At 40.0% G+C, this 22,095-nt stretch overlaps 2 protein-coding genes across 4 annotated transcripts in view; both read left to right on the plus strand.

Moving 5' to 3' along the window:
* On the plus strand, positions 1 to 11,656 carry si:rp71-46j2.7 (uncharacterized). Of its 2 annotated transcripts, XM_051420530.1 has the most exons (17): positions 282 to 447; positions 792 to 840; positions 924 to 1,032; positions 2,465 to 2,678; positions 2,956 to 3,098; positions 3,806 to 3,974; positions 4,119 to 4,174; positions 5,532 to 5,722; positions 5,823 to 5,933; positions 6,073 to 6,198; positions 6,659 to 6,757; positions 6,850 to 7,008; positions 8,678 to 9,299; positions 10,416 to 10,479; positions 10,562 to 10,749; positions 10,832 to 10,920; positions 11,042 to 11,656. In XM_051420530.1, exons 1-17 carry the CDS (start codon positions 419 to 421, stop codon positions 11,153 to 11,155), a joined length of 2,532 nt encoding a protein of 843 aa, XP_051276490.1. In that variant the 5' UTR covers positions 282 to 418; the 3' UTR covers positions 11,156 to 11,656. The 2 variants fall into 2 exon arrangements, with proteins under 2 accessions (XP_051276489.1, XP_051276490.1); XM_051420529.1 differs by lacking the exon at positions 792 to 840 and having other exon boundaries at positions 1 to 447.
* Positions 11,657 to 13,502: 1,846 nt separating this feature from the next.
* The window catches only part of mrpl11 (mitochondrial ribosomal protein L11), a 39,063-nt gene continuing 30,470 nt past the window's right edge, over positions 13,503 to 22,095 (plus strand). Inside the window, exon 1 of one of the 2 annotated variants that reach the window (XM_051420608.1) lies at positions 13,503 to 13,603. The gene's annotated coding sequence lies outside the window, so the exon portion shown is untranslated. The remainder of the gene's footprint in view (positions 13,604 to 22,095) is intronic. The other variant, XM_051420609.1, reaches the window with a different exon arrangement.

The raw sequence follows: 22,095 nt of genomic DNA on the forward strand, positions 1-22,095 counted from the left end.
AGATGGCATCCTGTCATAATCAATAGCAGACGCACGCGCTGACGGGCCGCAGCCAATCACAGCTCTTGTCAACCAGCTTTAGTAAAGTTCGTATCTTTCCGCCGTTTGATTTCACTTCGTCGTTTGAGGAAACAAGCGGCTCTGTTTTTCCCTCGGCGCTAAAGATGCGGGTGAACAAACCAGCTCCGACTATGTGCAACACACATCGGCTCAAAGTGCGAGATACGAGCGAAAGGAGCCTCTAGTGAAGAAAAGAAGATGTATCTATGTCGTTTCTCCATCGCCATAACCCTCGGCTTGGTGTGGTATTTTTCAGACTGCGGTCGCACAGTGACACAGTACATTTTATGTTTCCTCTTTTGTTTTTTTACCCCGCTGTTATTCGGGAACAGTGGACGAGAGAGCAGCACTCAGACTGATGAGGAGACGAAGGAAAATCCTCTCCAGGTATTTAATACATGTTGCATTATTGTCCTTTAATGCGGGAACGAGTTGCTTTAATACGAGCGAGTGTTGCACGATCACAACTGAGTCTGTGTTAAACATCAATAATGTGAGCGTGTGAATCATATTGTACCACTTTAAATGGCCTTTCCTCCCTTACATATGTTAATAAGTGAGGTAAGTCTGCTCATAGTAAGACTGTTAAAGTAGTAGTGTCTTTATCATAGTGTAAGTCGGTAATGTAATGTGTGTTTGCCAGGTTACAGCTACTGTGAGTTTAGTATAACTAGTCAGATATTGAAATATTCTCACTCATAGACTGAGGTGCTTTTTTTTCCCTCACTGAGGCCTGAGGAACTTGTTTTCACTCATCACATACCTCCCAGTCACCTAGAGGTCAGCACTAACTCTTACAGTTTATACTATGTTCTCAATCTGCTCAATCCCTGGTAGTAGCCTCACAGTTCTGTGTTTTCCAGGAAACTGTCCAGGAAAACTTGTTTTGTGACTTGACTGATGAAGGGAGCAGCGAGCAGGCCGGACCTCTGAATTCTCAGTATCCACATGTGAAGAGGTCTCTACAACAAGGTGAGGCTTGTTTTTAAGCGGTGTAAACACGTGTCTTTGCAGGTTAGAAACGTACTGTAACTGAAAGTTAGAAATCAGAGGTTCTGCTCTTGAGTTCGGGGTGTTTTGTCAGCGAATTTAAGCTGTTTTGATCTGACACAGTTGAAAAAAGGACAGTTTTGCATAGACACAGCTGCAGCTCGAGCTCATGTTACATGACGTGAGGGGGGGCTTTAGGGAAAGAAAGAAAAAAAAGATGAAAAGCACACCCTCTCTCAATAGATGGGTTGTGTATGGCTGTGATGTGTTAAACAGGAAATAAGATAACTGGTTTTCATACTTCATTATCACTCGTGTTTGCTTTGCAACTGTTGTTGTGCTGTGTTTATTATTTGAGTTTGTGTGGAGCCAAAAGATATCAGGTTTCTTTTATAAGAGTGGCTGTATACATGTTATCTATGTTTATATATCTTTAGCTTCATCTCAGACCTTCAAAACTGCTGAAAAACTATGGAATTGTAAAACTTTATGCCATGATTTGGCCTTAAAAGCACTTCATGTGTTCAGTCCTAAATATAGCGCTCGCAGTCAAATACATGAGCTGTTAACCATCTGGAGTCCAGCTTTGGTTCATTTTTTGCCACATTTTTCCGCATTATTTTTTGTCATTGTTTAACACCTTTTAAAACTGTCCGTACCCGCATGCATGGTCTCATTATTTTCAGCACAAACTCAGCTGTAAGTGTTACTTCTCATTTGGTTAATTTAACAACATATAGGGCTGTCAGGAATAAAAAAAATACATTAAAAATGAATAAAAAAAAGCGCCTTTTAAAAACTTTCTTTAGTCAAACAAATCCTTAGTCATAATTATTTAAAATATTATTATAGAACAGTTTTAAGTTGTGAAAGATATTGTTTCACTATTTATATACAGAAATACATCAGAAGAATATAAGATATGAAACTATAATAGTCTGTTTACATGTAAAGTGATTTTTATTCCAACTTGTACTTTTGCCCTTTTCATTGAAAATCTGTTAAATATGAATAATTCAGTTTTAAAAATATCTTTAAAATAAATGTTTTATAGTGTACGGACATAAATGATATACCTTGTGAAAGCCCTGCATCAGCACATTCAGCTTGTCTCTACATGATACATATATAAAGTTTCGTTGCTGTAAATAAAACATGTTCAGTGTGTTCAGTGTGTTCACTGATGAATAGATCTGTCTTCATCTCACCATCAGCTCCTCTCGCTCAGAGGAAAATCCTGTCACGGATATTTCTGCTCAGTTTTCAAATGAACAGGACTTAAAAAAAGAGGGGGGGGAAAAAAAGAGTTTTAAAGCTTTAAAGTCACTGCAGTCTTTGAGTTTGATGTTCAGGGAGGAGGTGAGCGTGGGAGCTTGGTGTTAATGTGAATTTCCTTTGTGACTGCTCTCCTCAGTGTTTGAGTGCGCCTACGCTCAGCTGGTCCTGCCTTGGTACGACGTTCCCGAGCTGTGTGAGCACCAGCCTCTGCACCAGGTGCTCAGCAGGGAAGTCGACTTCGTAATCGACCGGATCATTGAGAGAGCAAAAAACTTTGATGTTTGCCAGGCGGTCGTGGGCTCCATTCGGATTTTGACCCAACACTTGCATAATGCGAAGCAGTCTGACAGGTGAGACTTTACACCTACTTTCTCTTTAAATGACTCCAAGACGTCACGCTGCTTTGGTTACTCTTTGCACTCAGTAATGTCTGAACTCTATAAATACCTCCATATTTTTTTTATCACCTATGAATAATTAACTTTATTTTAGAAGATCATACCTGCAGTGACATCCTCGTGGTTGTACATCCCCTCAGATTTAAGATTTAGATGAAGCGATTATGTGGAGATATGTGGTGATGCATATCTATGATCTACTAATCTCTTCTCTTTTGCTTTGTTTCAGACAGCTCTTGTTCACTTCCAGAGCAGAGGAGATTGCAGTTCTCCGAGAGTTTTCTGATGTTCTGGTACGTAACCTTTTCCCCAAATCTCTCTGGGGCCAAGAAGTCAACCGCTGTGCCTTAAATGAGATCGTTGCTGTAAAGGGTAAGAACGCCTTAAATTTCTTTCTCTCTCTCTCTCTCTCTCTCTCTCTCTCCCTCTCTCTCTCTTACATAAGGGCTAAGCCTCCCAGGACTACTTTTACAAGTGTGAATTGTATGTAATCCCTTATTGTCAGTGGCATTGTAGAGCTTAGGACATGGATTTTTGGGTTACATAAAAGGAAAGCGCTTTCCACTGTGATTTGCCAATTCCCTTTAGGGTTTTGTCATTTTTAGTAACAGATACAATGTTTTATATGGTGGGAGTCTTGCTGAGCAGTAGGTTTTTGTAATTATGCATGTAGCACCGTTACAATAAGTGATGTACTTAAAAATTATCTGCATAATTTGAAACAGTTGGAAAATGATAGAGGGCTTTACTTTACAGTAAAAACGATAATCCAGATCTTGATCCAGAACGTTGTAATTAAACTTAGCAATCTTGATCACATGAACATGAACACATTTACTTGCCTTCACTTTTTAAAAATGTCTCCCACTTATTCTCAACTACAGGAGACATTAGAGCTCAAAAGGCCAACTTTAAAGTGATAGCTTTATTTTGACATTTTGGGAAATATTCTCTATATAACGTGTTAATTGGTGAGCTTTAGAGGTTCTGATAGATGGATTTTGTTTCCTTTTCTAGAGTGTGTTCGTGTTGTGTGAAACGGAGTTGTAGCATTATGGTGTTTGCTGTTTTTTCCCCAGGTTTGGGCTTGTTGGTGACATGGCTGTCCGACCCCGACAACCTGAACCAGCTGGTGGTGAGCCAGCTCGACAGCGTGACCCCCAAAGGCTCTGTGGAGGAGCTGTGCGGATCAGACCTGGATCAGACCTCGCTGGCTTCACAGGAGGGTGAAGGCGAGGGCAGTCAAGTGTGAGTGGCTGTCATCTTTTGCACCCTGTTGGCTTGACCTACACAGTGAGCCTCAAAGCAGTGACTGCAAGAGCCACCGTCTGTGTTTTGAAATTGGAACCGACCTGGTTTTGTGGTTGTTGTTTTTTTTTTCGGGATTTCTAGGAGCTTGGAGGGAGCCGGGATTTCAACCAGCACCAGGATCAAGGCCAAAAGGAAAGGTGTGTTTAGTGATTGTTGTAATAAAGAGGTTTGTTTAATTCAAAGCTCTGGGACACTGTAGGAGCAGTACTTGTGATTCCAACCTGGCTTTCAGTAGTGAGTGAGAAACCATTTCAGATGAGGATGACAGAGAAATGAGAGAGGCAGATGGAGTAGTTTGTGGGTGTTAAGAGAATAGAAAACTGCGCTTACATAACATCTTGTACAACAGTTTGATGAATAGCAATGTGTTGTTAGCTACGTGACATTTTCATTTTCTTTACCAGCCTGCTTTTTAGCAGATAATTAATTCCCTGTTTCTCTTATTTTTTGGTCCAGGCAGCTAATTAGACAAATGGCAAGCTGAATGCCAAATCATTTCTGTGCTGTCTTCAACCGACTCCTATCTCTTATATTGCAAAAAATCCAATCTAAATCCAGAATGATGACTGAATAAGCATTAATTATACTGTGATAATGAACACTGTGATCTGATAAATATGTATATTTTCTGTAATGATCACATCATACGTTCTGAATAAACATCATCAATTGTCATAATGTGTAAGAAACATTTAAGTATGATGGGATATTTATTCAGTTAGGCCATAACAGTGACTATAACATTGAAAGTTAGATTACTAATCGTGCTTTGAGTGCTTACCTGCCTAATGAAATGCAGATTGTATCTGGTGAATAGTTTTTCTCACAAAATTTCCAACCACATTGATCTTACGCTTCCTCACAATGCAGAAAAAAATGCAGATTTACAGTCAAATTGTTACAGATCCCCTCCAGACATGTATTAAGACATGTTTTTTCTGAAAAAAGCTATGTTTCCACATTAAAATCCTTTAGTTATCTACTCCTTCTACCTCATTAAAAATGACAGAATCTATGAACATGCAAATCTAGTTCATTTCTAAAGTCTGTCTCCTACTTGAATTGACTTCCGAACTATTTGTCATGTGACAAACCACGTTCGTAGGCTCACCCCTTAAAATCAGATTATCAATGAGCACAGATAAACTTTCCACTTTCAGCAGATGAATGTGAAAATATCCTTCTAGTGTCAAACTCTGCACATCCATCATTCTGCACAGTGAAGCTCAAACATCCAACTGTATGAACAAGAAGAAAAACATATTTGTATGGAGGGGGACTTTAAGGCAGAGATCAAGGTCAAGGTTGACTATTGGATTGAATACTCCACGTTCATTGCTGAGAATATTTGAAAGGGAATTAGTGTTTTGTCAGTGCTATGGTGTGCACAATAAATTGAACAGGTACAAGAGACGTAAAAGGTAAAATACTGATGATATAAGTTTTGGAATTTTCTCTAACTTTTAATGTGTTTTTTAAATTTTTTATTTTCAGGGAACAAGTTAAAAGAAGGATGGTCCAAATTCGTGGACAAGATGAAGACCAAGAAGGCCAAGAAGAAGAGGATGAAGAAGATGGAGCAGGAGCTGATGAATAGGCTCATGTCGATCCAGGGAGACGTGCCCAACGAGGAAGATGTCAGCAGCAGGGAGGGCTCCATTCAGAGCCAGCAGGACTCTGACAGGGTGAGTCTGCTTCACATAACGCAATATATTTCAAACTGAAGAGGACAATTTGTGAAACACGACAGATTCATTGTCGCTTTTTTTCGCCAAACACCATCAGGAGGACAGCGATCTGGAGAACTACCTGACAAGTGTCCAAGAGGACATGATGGAATTCAAGCTGTCATATGAGATGTGGTGTGTTGGCCGATGGGCTGTCAGTATCCCTCATGTGAGTTATAAATATCAGTGACACTGTGGAATGTCCTGGAGGCTTGTTATCTGCCTGCTGAGGCTCTGTACAAGCTTGTCCTTGGATGTTATGTTAATGTTTGAGCAGGGTGTTTGAGGGGGAGTTAACTGTGTTGCAGGCCGACTGGGAGGATGAGGAGCTAACCTTCACTCTTCACCTGGAGGAGAAGGACAGCCCTGAGAACCTACAGTGGGACATCAGGAAGACATACATGGATGTTATTTACTTCCGCAACAGATGGCAGGTAAAAGCCATCTTAACTTTCCTGGAGGCTATAATGTTGAGTGAAAGTATTTTCCTTTGACTTGAGAGAAAAGAGTGTTTTCTGTTCAGCGCGAGTCAGAGGGAAGCATTGTTGTGAAAACAAACCACAACTTTTGCGTCACGAGTCTGGAATTCAACTTGTGTACCACAAAATTGAATTGCAGTCATATGGAATACAGTTTGAAAACCTTTTTCAGAAGTCAACATCAGCATGGTTTCTAAACACTGTTAAAGGACCAGTGTGTAGTATTTAGTGCATGCTAGAGGTGAAGTTGCAGATTGAACTGAACACTGCTCGCGTCTGTATTTGATGACAGGCTGTGAAGTGTGAAGGACAAGGACGGTGACAGAACGAGTGTAAACCATAATAGAGTAAAATAAAATCTTGAATCTTTCTCGTCATAAAACGCATTTGTTTTTACTTTTTGCCCCTTTTTTAGGACTCGACCAGCTTGCCTATGATCCTGGTGCTGGAGGAGTCAGAGGTCAACGATGAGGTCAAAGAAGAGGCCAGAGTATCAGTGGAGCACTTCCTTCAGGTGAAAGACACCAGATAAAACTTGAAGCATGTATTGACAGATAAACACTTGAAAAATGTCATGAGTCAACATTTTGTTGTTTTCTAATCCAGGAATTAGTCTCTGATGATCTGATTGGCCACACTCAACCGGTTTTTCAGTTCCTCTGCCCTCTTGACAAGCTGCTGAATGAGGAGGAACATTATGGAGGCGTGTGGGGCCTTCTGAGCGGGTTGGCGTACTTCCTCACTCCAGGCCAAGAGGAAGAAGAGGTAAAGTTCCACCAGACTGCTTTTTATCAAGTTGACATGTTAAAGAATAATTCTGATTTATTACAACCTCTGTGTTACTTCTGTCCTTTTCATTTTGACTTCTGTATTTTTAATCATTCCTGTTGGTAAAAGTAAGTTAAAACATTTTCAGATGGGGGAAGAACACAGTGAGACTATCAGGCAGGGGTGTAAACAAAGTCCCTGGTTAAACACACTTAAGAGAACCAGGACGAATGGTAAAATTGTTACTGAAACTGTTCAGTGTAAACATCCTTCCTTCACACTTCACAGATCCTGGTTCAACTTTGACCTACTTATCATGTTCGTGTGCACATGTCCCTCTGCAGTGAGGGATTATTACAGACATCACTCGGTTTTGGTTTTCACTCCAAAACTAGAATTACTGCCCTGTGGTTGTATACCTCAGTCAGCCAGTCAGGGTGCAGTTTACAGCCATATCTATCCAGACACTTACAATATACAGTATGTAGTGAAAACTTTGATGGGATTTAATACTGCTGTGTGTGTGTGTGTGTGTGTGTGTGTGTGTGTGTGTGTGTGTGTGTGTGTGTGTGTGTGTGTGTGTGTGTGTGTGTGTGTGTGTGTGTGTGTGTGTGTGTGTGTGTGTGTGTGTGTGTGTGTGAGAAAAACAAAGAACAAAGTAAAATCCTTGTAGATGTGCTCGGCCAATAAAGCTGATTCTGAACACAGACAGTAGACAATGCTTTAAATGCTTCAAATATGGACGTTGCTGCAAAGAAGCTACAAAATCTAAAAACGTAGACTCTTCACGAACTTCTTCAAACCGGCAGCATGGAAGATCTTTACAATCACCAGGGTGGGCACCAAAGATTAGTGTTGTCAATTCAGTATCCGACAACATGTGAAATATGGTCACAGTCTTCCCTTCTATCTGAGTTATGGCACTGAATAATGCCCAGAAAAGTGTTTTTTCAGAACATTATGATATTGCAGTGAAGTTGATCTCTGACTTTTTGGATATAAAATGTCATCATTTTATCCTGTCAGACATTTGTGTGAAATTATGTGATAATTAGGATATTCATTCTTGAGTTCTGGCCAAAACACTTGTTTTGTGAGGTTACAGTGACCTTGAAGTTTGTGCTAGATGTAATGAAGTTCCCTCCAGTTGTTCAAGAGATATCACATTCACGAGAATGGGACAGACAACCTGAAAACATAATGCCTCCGGCTACGGCTGTCACCAGTGTTGAGGCATAAATAGTATTGGCTGGTTTACAACCTGTCTGATGGCCTGACTCCTCATATTTCTTGGCCTGTTGGTTGGAGTAATGTTCCCCGATCTCTTAACGACTTTATCATAACATCATAACCAATCAAACAATGACCAAAACTATGGAAATAAGACCCAAGTTCTAAGCAACCAGGGTCGTGGATATCCTTTGATATCTTTCAAAGTCTTCATCACATGTTTGTAACACAGACTTAAATGTGAAGATTCAAGCTGACCATGACATCAGGGTTATTTTCTCAGACTACAGGAGACATGTTGTGCTGCTTTTAAAAATGTCTTCCTGAAGCAATATATATGGATTTGTTTAGTTGCTGGTGTCTTCCACTGTGTATTAAAAAGGGTGGTGCCTCAGGGTCAGCTGTCATAACCTGATTGTTTTGTTTTCCTTTGCAGAACTCAAGTCCTCAGACAGAAGCCCCGAAAGAAATCACAATGTCATCTTTACATCTAGAATCCACAGCCCTGACTTTAGAAAAATGTGGAACCTCTACTGGGAAGGCCAATGATGTTCCCGGTCCTACAATCCCAACTATTGTTATCTCCCAATGCGATCCTTCTTCAGAACCGCCTGAGGAAGCAGAAACCAAAACCGAGCCGCAGTCTGCAAACGAAAACTGCTCTCAGGACAAAACTGAAGACTCTGATAATCCCTTAACCACTCACTTTAAAATGATTTTCAAAGGACTGACCCGATCCAGGTCACAAGAGTCTTTGGCCTCCACAAAAACCACTGGTGATGAAGACCCGCCCGATTCAGAATCCACGCCACACTGCAGCCACCATGGAGGCGAGCAGGGGGAGAGTGCGGAAAGCCTGTCGTGGCTTCATTTCAGTGCAAGGTCAAATAAAAAGGAGAAAACATGTTTCAAGATGTCAGGTGGAGCGAATAAGACCAAAGGGAAGGACCAGGGCACTTTGCCAAGAGTGGAGGACTCCCAGTGTCAGAAGACCCAAGTCAACTGGGAGCAGCTAGAAGCAACAAAAGCCATATTTGATCTGCTGAAAGAAATATCCGGTTCGTTCAGAGTTCACACTCAGAGGGGATTGTTCACAGCATTAACAGCTTCAGGATCATACCAGTGTTTTTGTATGTTGTTGTCTATTTACTTGAAATCACGTGTACTTTTTTAAACATATTGCAGCTTTTTAGATTAATGAAAGCATTCAATCATTTCAAGGCAGCAAGTTGTTTTATTTCATTTCAGTGCTCTAAGAAAATCAACCTGTAGGGACTTGATACTGACAAAGCCAATCCTTTGCAGGGAACATGTAGTCTACCCATTAATCATTGTGTGGTATTTCTAAGGTGAACGTATGGGCTGTTAGGAGGAGTCTTTTGGGTGGTGCATTCAGGTGCTTGTGATGAGCTCTGACAATCCGGGTTGGACAGTTGACAGTCAAACACCATCGTATTCACAGGCCCTGCTGTCAAATGGGAAGAGAGACAAAAAGCAAACACTGATGTGATGAAAAGGATTTTGTTAGATTGGTAACTTCATGCACTGAAGCTGTCTATGTAGCTGCCAGGACAGGTTGAAGGATATCTCAAATGCTTCAGGGAAAGGTAACTGGATTTGATGTTTGGTTTGTAAAATGTTTCACCACTCATCCAAGAAACCTCGTCAGGAAACAATAACAATAACAACCTTGACAAAAAAATAACCTTCACTGTGATTAGTTAGCTATCTCAAGCAAACTACAACATATAAAAGCTTCACATTGTACTGAAATAAACTAAAACCAGTGTCTTACTGGAAGGTTGGAAGAAAGCATTTAAAAAACTGAACACTTCATAAACTTGAGGAAATTACTGGCAGTCCTGTTGAACCTGCATTAATCAATATTTGTAATACTGACATTTAATAAAATGACTGTTATGTCAAATGGTCTTTAATGGTGCTAAAATTATGGAGAATCATCTTGTCAAGTCAATTTTATCTATATAGCAAACAAATTTCCCTCGGAGGGAGAGGGCTTTACAATCTTTGCCCAACCGTTCTCATTGACCGATAAGCTGTACAAACAAGCACAAAATGGTGGTGACAAGTAAGCTGAAACATGCAAAAACACTAATGTGGTCCTTTTTTAGGATGTTCTTGAAGATAAACTAACACATTGTTTGTCTTAACAGGAAACTCCATCCTCATAAACATATTTGATGCCATTTTGAAACCTGTTATGCCAATCTTGAAAAAGTAAGTTTGGTGTGACGTCCAATCAGATTCCAGATTTTTCTTCTCTGTTAATGACTTCTGGTTGTGTTGTATTTTCCTCCAGAAAAGTGAACTCTTTCCTGAACAAGATGAACCCAACAGAAGTGCAGATGGCCTCGTATATCGACACTATGCGTGACAAACAATGGCCGGAGTTTCAACCAGCAGCACCTCTTTCTCCTCGTCCTCCTCGCACCAGTGAGGGGAAGAACGAGACCAAGGACAGAGCGCACAACCTAATCAATGCCAGATGTAGGTGACACCTCTCTGCACTTGTAGAAGTTATTTTTAGTCTATAATCCATCTGAAATGTATTTTTTTATGTTCTCTGTAGATTCAAACTATCTTGTCCTGAAAAAGACGGACATGGAGTCTGTTTTTAATATTTTCCAGGACAGTGAAGAAAACAAAACGCTTGTATATGTGAGTATCTCAGTGTTTACTTTCTGTCACCATTGCGTGTTTATTGCATCTAATTTTCATGTTTTATTTATTATAGCATGCAAATCTTGTTTTGACTTTCTCGCCCTATCTTTCATAACAGAGCCTCCTGTCATTCCTGTTGGGGGAATTTTTTCCCAATGAGCATTCCCTAAATATGAGCGCTGCTGGCCTGCAGAAAGTGACCAACTCCAGCAACCGATCTGTGAATACCTGACTGTGTTTTTAATGGTAAACATTTTAGAATAGCAGATTATTTATTAAACATCTTAAAATGCCTTAAAATATGTGTGACCGAACATATCAAACATACTGTGAATTTACTTTGTATAGTTGAACTGCATATTTTAATGATTACACCTGAAATCAGAAACATTCTTTACTGGAGCCACTTTGTACCTTTATTGTTCAACTCAGAGGAGAAAGTAAACTATGTTTCATATTTACAGTTTGAATTTCACCCTTCACACTTTAATTTAAAATAATTTACATTTTTTAAAACATTTTTGTGTCACTTGTATGCACTTGTATGGTGAGATAGTTTGTATACTGGTTCATTTGGCTTGGTTATTTTAAGTTTTATATAATACTTCACAATTATTAATCACCTAAATCTGTAAAAGTGGACAACACCACAAAGGAAACTTGAAATAGTGTTTATGTAAATAACTTCGGAATTAATTCCAAATAAAATATTTTAATAAAAAGTTTTTTTTTTTTCAGTTATATTTCTGATTTTGTGTATTTATTACATTCATTATTTTAATGAGAATAAAATAATGAATGATGCCAGCAGGTTATTTGCTCAAAGCAATATTGTATATGTTTCAGATGAGTTTAACAAGTTAATCCACCGAGGGAGATCCTGTAGGTGAAGTCTGAGCTGTGGTAAAATAATTACTTAAATGAAAATACTAGAGAGAAATATCTTTATAATATACATTTTTCTTTTGGATTAAGTTAATACAAACATTCCTCAGATTTGAACCACATACTGTTTCTGCATCAGCTTGAAATTCGGTGCCAATCAGCTGAAAAACAATTTATATATAGCCAACAATGTTGGCCTTGTTTCCATAACCATTAATGGAAATGCTGCCTCTAATGCTCACTATCTCATTATGGAAATGTAACAGAATTAATTACAGGATTATTCTGGTCCAGGTCACAGGGGGAAGATTATCTGGCAGTGTAACAACATGAATTCATTTTTTATTCACAGAAGTTCCCCAGAGCGAGGTAACAACATCACACTGAACTTAAATTTGACTTTAAGTTACAGAAGGAAACTGGTCCGTTTTTTTTTATCTTATTACCAGTCTGATATGATCACTTCTTAGCGTGGGTTCAGAATGACATGTCTGTGCTAAAATAACAATAATTTCAGGATCAAAGTTCATTCTTCACCTTTTAAAGAACAAAAAAACAGCTCACCACAAGGTCCATTTAGGACCTATTCTGAAGCTTAAATACATGGACCTTATCAGAAGATGTCTGTCTGTACAGTTGTCAGGGAGCTGTAGATCTATGACTGATGAAGGTCATGTGATCGAGATTCCCAGAATAGCTACTAAATGGAGCTCTTACTGCTAAACACACAATGAATGTTTTCACTGGAAACAATTATGAAACAACAGTATTGGGAAACAACATCAGTGACAGTTATTATAGTTAATATAACAGACCAAAGGTATTGTAAACATATATTAGTAAGGAAACAACAACAAAAAGCTGGTCAGATTACTCCCTTAAGACAGGAAGAAACCAAGTATGCTGTCACCAGTGAACATCCACAATATGAAGTAGACCTAGTACACAGTGAAAAAACATACACACAGAAGAGTAAGCGTGAAAAGCTCAACAGTATATCAGCAGCTGCTGCTACCGCCACATCATCCTCAGACTGCTAGTGTAACAGCTAACATGGTTGACTGTAAACTGAGTGCAGGAAATCGAGTTCAACGCATTAAAAAAAATATGTGAAACAAAAAATATGTTTGGTTACGTATCTGTCAAAATGGCGGGTGTAACCTGTAACTGCTAACTGTTCCAGTAACGGTTGCTACTAGCAACAGTAAGTTCAACGGAGACCAACTGCTGGTGTGATGTTTAATTTGCATAATGTGTGAAATACTCATGACATCTATAATATTAACATCTGATGGAGTAGCACAACCATTAAAAACATTAAGTCTTGAATATGTCACTCATTCGTTAATGAAGATTTAAAACAAGCTGATGATGGAAGCACGTGTGATAAGTGTCCACATTGTGCTCAGAGGAATGAAACATGGGGACAAAATGGGGGGAAAAGATAAACAACAATTATATTTACACATACATTTCCATGACAACTGGGATGCCATTTAAACAGACATTAGATGGGCCTTATATTAACTACGTGGCTGACTGTCCCGAACTGAATGTATGTTGTACAAATAAGAGGAAGGTTGAGTGTCAACAGCCACATAACCTGCTGAAGTGCCCTGGAGCAAAGCCCTCAGCTCAGGGCCTCCTCACAGATGCTGCAGCTGCTGCTCCTCCACACCGGCAGGGGGCAGCACGGTGGTAAACAGCAGCAAACTACCGGCTGTGCTCACTAATCCAACATGTCTGCGCCCTGAAGGATGCTGCTAACGGCGTGAAGGTACAGGACAAGTGACAGGTACGATACCACCGTGGGTTGTATCGGTTTATTTACTCTTTAACGCCTTCCTGGTTGAGCTGTTGTGAAGGTTTTAAGCTGTTTATTGGGATAGTCCGAGTATAAATGCAGGTAGAGAGCGAGTAGCTTCGTGCTGTTCAATGTGACCGTGTGTGTGTGTGTGTGTGTGTGTGTGTGTGTGTGTGTGTGTGTGTGTGTGTGTGTGTGTGGAGACTGTGTGTGTGTGTGTGTGTGTGTGTGTGTTGTGTGTTTTGTGGATGTGTGTGTGTGTGTGTGTGTGTGTGTGTGTGTGTGAGACTGTGTGTGAGACTGTGTGTGTGTGTGTGTGTGTGTGTGTGTGAGTGTGTGAGACCGTGTGTGTGACCGTGAGTGTGTGAGACCGTGTGTGTGTGTGTGTGTGTGTGTGTGTGTGTGTGTGTGTGTGTGTGTGTGTGTGTGTGTGACTGTGTGTGTGTGTGTGTGTGTGTGTGTGTGTGTGTGTGACTGTGTGTGTGTGTGTGTGTGAGTGTGTGAGACCGTGTGTGTGACCGTGTGTGTGTGTGTGTGTGTGTGTGTGTGTGTGTGTGTGAGACTGTGTGTGTGAGTGTGTGAGACTGTGTGTGTGTGTGTGTGTGTGTGACTGTGTGTGTGTGTGTGATGTGTGTGTGTGACTGTGTGTGACTGTGTGACTGTGTGTGTGTGTGATGTGTGTGTGTGACGTGTGTGTGTGAGACTGTGTGAGAGACTGTGTGTGTGTGTGACTGTTTGTGACTGTTTGTGTGTGTGTGTGAGACTGTGTGTGTGTGTGTGTGTGTGTCAGTATTTTAAAGATACTTGTCGCACATTGTATCAGTCTTGCAGTGGTTACTCGTCACGTGGTTTGATGGATTAATCGGGTCCTTAAAGGAAACATTCATTCATGGTGTTCAGGAGGAAAACTCACAACTCCCATCAGAGGCGTTGCTATGGTTGGAGGACGTTCAGGGCTTTAAGGCTGGTTTATAGTTACATACAGGGAGGCCAGAAACCAAATGGTGTTGTGGGTCACGTTAGTAAGGATGTGAAGGACTCACAAATATATTTTATTTGAAACTCCAGCTAAATCCTAAATACATTATTTAGTATTAAAGGAAGCTGAAGTTTCACAGTTCTCATGGTGTTAAGTGTTGTCTTCCTCCAGCTAGTGGTAGCAAGTAGTTTCCCAGTCTTTGTGGTTAGTCTCCATCACATTTCACTTTAATCTGCATAGTTTGTAACTTTGAGGTGACTCCAACTATCCCTGTTGGGACAACCATTGGATGAAAACAGGTTTTAGAATCTGTCAAGCACTGATTTGACTTTTAAAAACTAGAGCCAGTGTAAATGTGGGACACCTGTTCACTGGGCTGTATGTTGCCTGAAGATGAAAATATATATATATATATATATATATATATATATGAGAGAGAGAGAGAGATTGATTGATTCACAAAAGTGAGCACACCCCTCACATTTCTGCAAATATGCATTATATCTTTTCGTGGGACAACATTGAAGAAATGACACTTTGATACAATGTAAAGTAGTCAGTGTACAGCTTCTATAACTATAATAATAAATTTACTGTCCCCTCAAAATAACTCAGCACACAGCCATTAATGTCTAAACCACTGGCAACAAAAGTGAGTACACCTCTAAGTGAAAATGTCCAAATTGTGTCTAAAGTGTCAATATTTTGTGTGGCCACCATTATCTGCCATCACTGCCTTAACCCTCTCGGACATGGAGTTCACCAGAGCTTCACAGGTTGCCACTGGAATCCTCTTCCACTCCTCTATGACGACATCACAGAGCTGGCGGATATTAGAGACCTTGTGCTCCTCCACCTTCCGTTTGACGATGCCCCACAGATGCTCAATAGGGTTTAGGTCTGGAGACATGCTTGGCCAGTCCATCACCTTTACCCTCAGCTTCTTTAGCGATGATCATGGTTCCCTCAATGAACTGTAGGTCCCCAGTGCCGGCGGCACTCATGCAGCCCCAGACCATCACACTCCCACCACCATGCTTGACTGTAGGCAAGACACACTTGTCTTTGTACTCATCACCTGGTTGCCGCCACACATGCTTGACACCATCTGAACCAAATAAGTTTATCTTGGTCTCATCAGACTAAGGTTCATGGTTCCAGTAATCCATGTCCTTAGTCTGCTTGTCTTCAGCAAACTGTTTGCGGGCTTTCTTGTACATCATCTTCAGAAGAGGCTTCCTTCTGGGACGACAGCCATGCAGACCAACCTGATGCAGTGTGTGGCGTATGGTCTGGGCACTGACAGGCTGACCCCCCACCCCCCAACCTCTGCAGCAATGCTGGCAGCACTCATACGTCTATTTTCCAAAGCCAACCTCTGGATATGACGCTGAGCACGTGCGCTCAACTTCTTTGTTAGACCATGGCGAGGGATGTTCTGAGTGGAACCTGTCCTGTTAAACCGCTGTATGGTCTTGGCCACCGTGCTGCAGCTCAGTTTCAGGGTGTTGGCACTCTTCTTATAGCCTAGGCCATGTTTATGTAGAGCAACAATTCTTTTTTTCAGATCCTCAGAGAGTTCTTTGCCATGAGGTGCCATGTTGAACTTCCAGTGACCAGTATGAGAGAGTATGAGAGCGATAACACCAAATTTAACACACCTGAGACCTCTTCCTGCTCTTCATTGTGTCTCTCAGCTCACCATCAGACTCACATTTTATTTAAATACCATCATAACGTTTCACTTGAACTGTATGTTTCTGTTCATGTTTGTCATCAGTTCAAAAAATGATAGATAATGTATGTTTCCCATTTATAAAAACACATATTTCCAAGTCAGCTGTGTATAGCAGTGGTCCTACATGAATTGAGACATTTCTCAAATCATAACTAATTCTCATTTATGTTCTTGTTTGTCCTTTTTTTTAAATTGGTTTCAACTTTGTGTGGCCCAACTGTGTAAAAACAGGATTCAGCAATGCTTGAATCAAAATCTGGTGACAGTTGTGGAGTCGTTTGCTTATCGAATCTAATTAAAGCACAACCACACAGTCATCAATAAGCAGATTACTTAAGTGTTAAGCTCTTAATAAATTACCCAAGGAACCTTTACTTTCATTGTTTGTCTTCTAATAAATGTTTAATGTTAAAAAGAATCCCAGCACCTGTTTGTAGACACAAAAGACTCAACAAGGCTCTTCTGCTATATTGAACTCAAGTCTTAACAACTTAAGCCTATCAAGACTATCAAGATTCAGAAGAAGCACTGTTGTTTTTGAATTGTTCCCAAATTAATCAGATTCACAGACATTTTTCACAGCAGACAATTAGACTTGTCATAGCAGGAAAAGCAAAGACGGAACTAATAACATTAACAATGGCTTCAATCCAGCAGTTATTACAATGCAGTGCAGCAATGAATGATGTTATTAGATAAGTCAAAATATCTGCTGGGAAAAACTTTCCCTCCTGGTTGTGTGTGTCCCCCTTAGAATGACTCTGTGGCCCCCAGTATAGAAACCTACTAGAGTCAATCACACCATAAACCTGCCAGTTGATACCTAATTATTGTTTCACTATATGTTTGTTTGCGGGTCTAAGTTAATGCAGCTAAATTAAACTGTTGTTGAAGAACAGTGAGGCTTAGCTAAGTAGGGTTATTTTTGTAACCACCACCAGAAACAACAACCCAAATAAAGATAAATAGCTGCTCAGTGAGAACTGTGCAAATTTAATTTCAAATGTGTTTATTTGGCTGAATCTGGATGTTCAAACCAACAAACAGTTGGACTTTTAGAAACCATGAAGAAGCTGGTTGCGTTCAGTTTCTTCTGTGTCTGGTGGTTTGTAGCCACCGTCATCCAGTACGACCACAGAACGTATAACTCGTTGGATATCCCGTACGTTAAAAGCTCATTAAAAATGACACCTTTGAACAAGACCCAAAACCTTTTTGGGGAGACGTTAATTAGCCAAATCTGTATTATTTAGATCCTCACCTTTTTTTCTTTTTTGCTTGGGACCCCTCATCATGTTTGAGTGGTTTTCAGTGTTCAGTAGTGTTTAAAAAAAGCTACGTCTGGAGAGCTACAGTTTTGTTTCTTTTTCTTTTTCCACCAGGGACCACCCCTGCGGGTCCCGACCGCAATGCTGGAAACCACTGGTACACGCTGAAATAGTTTAAAAATGTGGCAGAGAGACAGAAAAAAATCCAGCCCATAGTGTTATAAAATAGCTGAGTCATTTTCTAGCTGCAAAATCGAGATCTAGCTTCTGTCCAGGTTCCTTGTAGCTGCATCGATTCAAGTTTGTTAATTCTGGTGTCCATCTCCTGTTCAATAACCGCCCACCCGCACTGTTTATATATTAATCATACTTCTCCGATATTCTGAATGTGAGGTCCAGCAGCAGCAGCGGGAGCTCAGACCCAGGGGAGGCAGATGGCTCCAGAGTTCAGAGGGTTTACTGTCACATTCTGGCTGCAGTCACACTCCACTTGCAGTTTCTGAGCTGCAATTTTGAGACTGGATTTTATAATGTCAGATCCCTGTGCATCCACAGGTTGCGTATAGATGGCTTTGATGCTTTTCCTGTAATCATCTAAATCTTTGACTGCATTGCTTTTTCCTCCTCTTCCTCCCTTTGCATTGCTTGTTTGAGTGTTGTTGCTGAATATCATCCACAATTTTAAAGACATCTGGTGATGTTGTGTGGGATGAAAATGTCTTTTTTTCCCCTCCTTTTTGTACATCCAGACCATATAAATCATGGATCCAGGCTTAAAACTTAATACATCCTGTTGTGAATCGGAAGATAAAAGTTGAAGTTGAGCCTCTTATGTAACTTTAGCCTTTTTTTTAAATGCACGTCAGTCTGTGGTTTTCATGTGCTTTGTGCTCAAATACTGGAAAATGTATGTAGCCACAACATAAAAAACATGCTGCCCGCCTGCAGAATGTATCAGAAGATGAGCTGAACTGCGGGCTGTTTTCCCTTTTCTATGTTTATCAAGTACCATTTCTGCTGCTCATGCTTTGTTGCTGTTGTTTTTCAGCTTTTTTAGATTTATTCAGAATACAGGCAGTTTGCCATTCAAACGTGATGGGGAGAGGGAAATGTAATTCAGAGGAGCCAGTAAAGAAAACGGCCTCCCTGGGATTTGAATACAGGCAAGCAGAGATGATACATGCAGGAAGTTTAGATTGGGAGTCATCACTATTCAAGTACAAGGTCCCGGTTTGAACCCAGACTGCCGGGGTGGGCGTTGTGGGTATGTGCTGCTTCACTAGTCCATTTTTCACACACAAAACAGCTGCTCTCATTAACTTGTCTTATATTGCGCGGTGACTGCTTAGCAACAAGAAGACAAGTGAACTGATGCAATGATGTGTGGCCACAAGTATATGGACACCGAACATTACACCCATATGTGACTATGACTGAACGTCTCATTCCAGAAACCATGGGAGTTCATATTTAGCTGTAAACGGCCTCCACTGTTCAGGGAAGACTTTCTACAGCATTTTAGAAAACATGGCTGCAGGGATTTGCTCCTGTTCAACCACAAGAGCATTAGTGAGCTCACAGTTGGTGTTCGCACATACCAGAGGTGTTTGATGGGAATGAAGCATCGATGGTTCTGTGCAAGAAGACTGTTGAAAGCACACTGCTGCCCCAAAAAATATCAGTGTGTACTATAGCGTTTAGATTTCCCATGACTGGAAATAAGAAGCCTAAGCACACCATGAGTCAAAAGTACAGAAGCATGTGGACAGAAGTAATTATGTGTTATGTAGGCACCAAGAATGAGCAATCAGTTGAGTCTTCTGTATGTGAAGACTGAAATCAGACATTGTATTGTGATGGGTTTTGGGCTATAAAACTGAGAAACGAAAGCTTTTACTGTACAGTTCTAATTAATATTATGCCAACTCTTAGTTTATTATTTGATTAGTTAATTGCCTAAAAAATTATGAACTATCTTGATAATTGATTAACCTTTCATTTTTCAAGCTAAAATGCCAAAACCTTTGATGATTCCAACTTCTTGACTGTGAGGATTTGGACTGTTTGGTTGAACAAAACCAGCAATTTGAAGATATCATCTTAGCTTCTGAGAAATTATGACAGTGAAGTTTTCTAATGTTTTATAGACTAAACAGTTTATAAATGCCCCAAAATGGTTGGTAGATTAGTCGCTAATAGAAACAACAGTAGTTTCAGCTCTAATTTTGTAGCATAAGGATTTTGTTTAATTGGAGCCGGAGGGTGTAAGACCAAAAGTAGGTTGACAGACGTACCTTCTGTTGTCTGCGTAGTGAATGTAAACACTAAAGCCACTAGAACCTGCAGCACAGGAAAGCCAGAGATATGTTTGATGTTGTTCAGGAACAGTTTGGCTGTTGCATAGTTTTTTTTAACATTAAAATGTGCTGTTTAGTAAATATTTAGGTCATTATTCTTTATTATGAACAGATCCTTTTATTTGTTTATTGTAAAAACACAGTCTCAAAGATCCATTATTACTCAGGTTGGACAGCACTAATGGCAGACAGAGGTCCGTTGAGTGTGCAGTAAGAGTGAAACAAGGCATTGTTTGATGATGATTTGGATTGTAGAACGTGTTGAACACTGAAAAAGTTCTCCTTTCGTTTCTGAAGAATATTCTTTGGCACAAATTAAATGTCTCTCTGCACAGTAAGAACATCAGATAAAAGTAAGAAATGAATTTAAAGTGGAATGCCTTCGTCAGAATATATTTCTCCGAGATAATTGCACACTGAAAATTTGATACGAAACAGCTCATGCAGCTTACTGCTCGTTTAAGCCTAATGAGATCTGGTGTTACGTCAGAACATTTGATGCAGAATTAGTTTATTCCTGAAAGTGTGGAAACGATAAGTTGTTTATTTCTGAAATGCACAGATTGACTCGGAGGGAGGAGACCTTTCGGTTCAGACCTGGGTTAAATCAGGTCATGCAAGTTCCCTTTTTTTCAGTCTTGTGGGATCAATCAGACTCTTCTTGAGTTCTTCGTTTTATTTGACTGGCCTTTAGGACTTGGCATTCAGCAATCAATAGCTCCAGGGCCGGAGTTTGATGGTATGAATACTAATGTAGTGGAACAGCATTGGCATATGACTGGCTCTCTATAACTTTATATCTGACGTTATCTCTTAATCTCATCGTGAGCGTCTCATGTGGGCTCACCTAATGATCACAGCCCAGTACATTTGTTCTGTTCGGTCATTGCATTAGGCTCATCGATTACAGTTAATCTGTAGCTCCTAATTCATAACGTGGTGCCATCTAAACAAATACTGCATCCCAGAGTTCCCTGCTGCCAGTGAAGGTCCTTCCTGTCTGGTTTATTGTGCTGTTAACAGAGATTTGCTCATCTCATGTATTCAAGGACATCAGTCATTTATTGTGGCTCTAATGGTATTCAAACCTTTCTGCAAAGATGGGCAGAAACATGAAATTGCTATTATAATTTTAATATCCCAGTGCTCTTTGTCTATTAGTATCCAGGGACTTCAGCTTGTCTCCAGGGCCTTTCTTCCTGCTCATCTTAAATTTGTTCGGTGGCAAGGTTGTGTAATGTTGACAGGGGTATCTCAGAAGTCACCCACATCTGACTGAAGTATATCGCTATCTTATAATCTGGATGAATCTTTCAGCTGAATGTCTTACATCAAATGTAAAGGTGAATGCCACCACTAGATGGACTGCCACACTAAGAGTTGAATAAAACCAATTGTTAGAGCTGGTTTTAGTGTCGCTGGAAGATAAGAATGAATTCAGTCCCTTTCCTTGTCATTTCAAAGAATACTAATCATGGTTTCTGTTTGGAGAAGGACTGTGACAGGTTTTTATCTGTTTAAAGAGATGGAAACAGAATGGGTTTTAGTGTTAAAACTGAGTGATGAGGCCCGAATAAGAATACTTCAGTTCTTATCAGAGTATCACAAAATTAGAACCTCAGGACAAGAAACTGGTATCAAGTAATGGATCACACATTTGAAACATAACTTAAGATAGAGGTATACATTTATTATATCAACTAAAACCCTTATTAGGGTTGGAACTATCTGCTAATCTCTACATACCATGTTATCGCATTTTTTTTTTTAATGATTTGTAACATTGCTCAAAATGACCTATATATATCCAGAAATAAAGAGAAAGGCCTAAATGGTATGACACAATCCCAGAGGGTATGCACCTATATATTGTCTCGTGGTATATATTGTCATATAGCTCTCTACTTTTAAAAATAGTCTAGCCTTTACGTTTTATTATACATGCTTTAGTGGTACTTCAAGCTAAACGTTTAAGGTCGACATGGTAACATGCTCATCATGAGTAATATTCACCATCATACACAAGCATATTAGAAAAAGTGGATGGGAATGTCATCAGTTTTGCAGCTATTTGGTAATAAATCAAAGTATTAGAAGTAATAAGAAACTGCAAATATCAACCTCCTGTTGGCGCTAGAAGA

Source organism: Dicentrarchus labrax, unplaced genomic scaffold (assembly GCF_905237075.1).
Source record: "Dicentrarchus labrax unplaced genomic scaffold, dlabrax2021, whole genome shotgun sequence".
In the NCBI taxonomy this organism is placed as follows: domain Eukaryota; kingdom Metazoa; phylum Chordata; class Actinopteri; family Moronidae; genus Dicentrarchus; species Dicentrarchus labrax.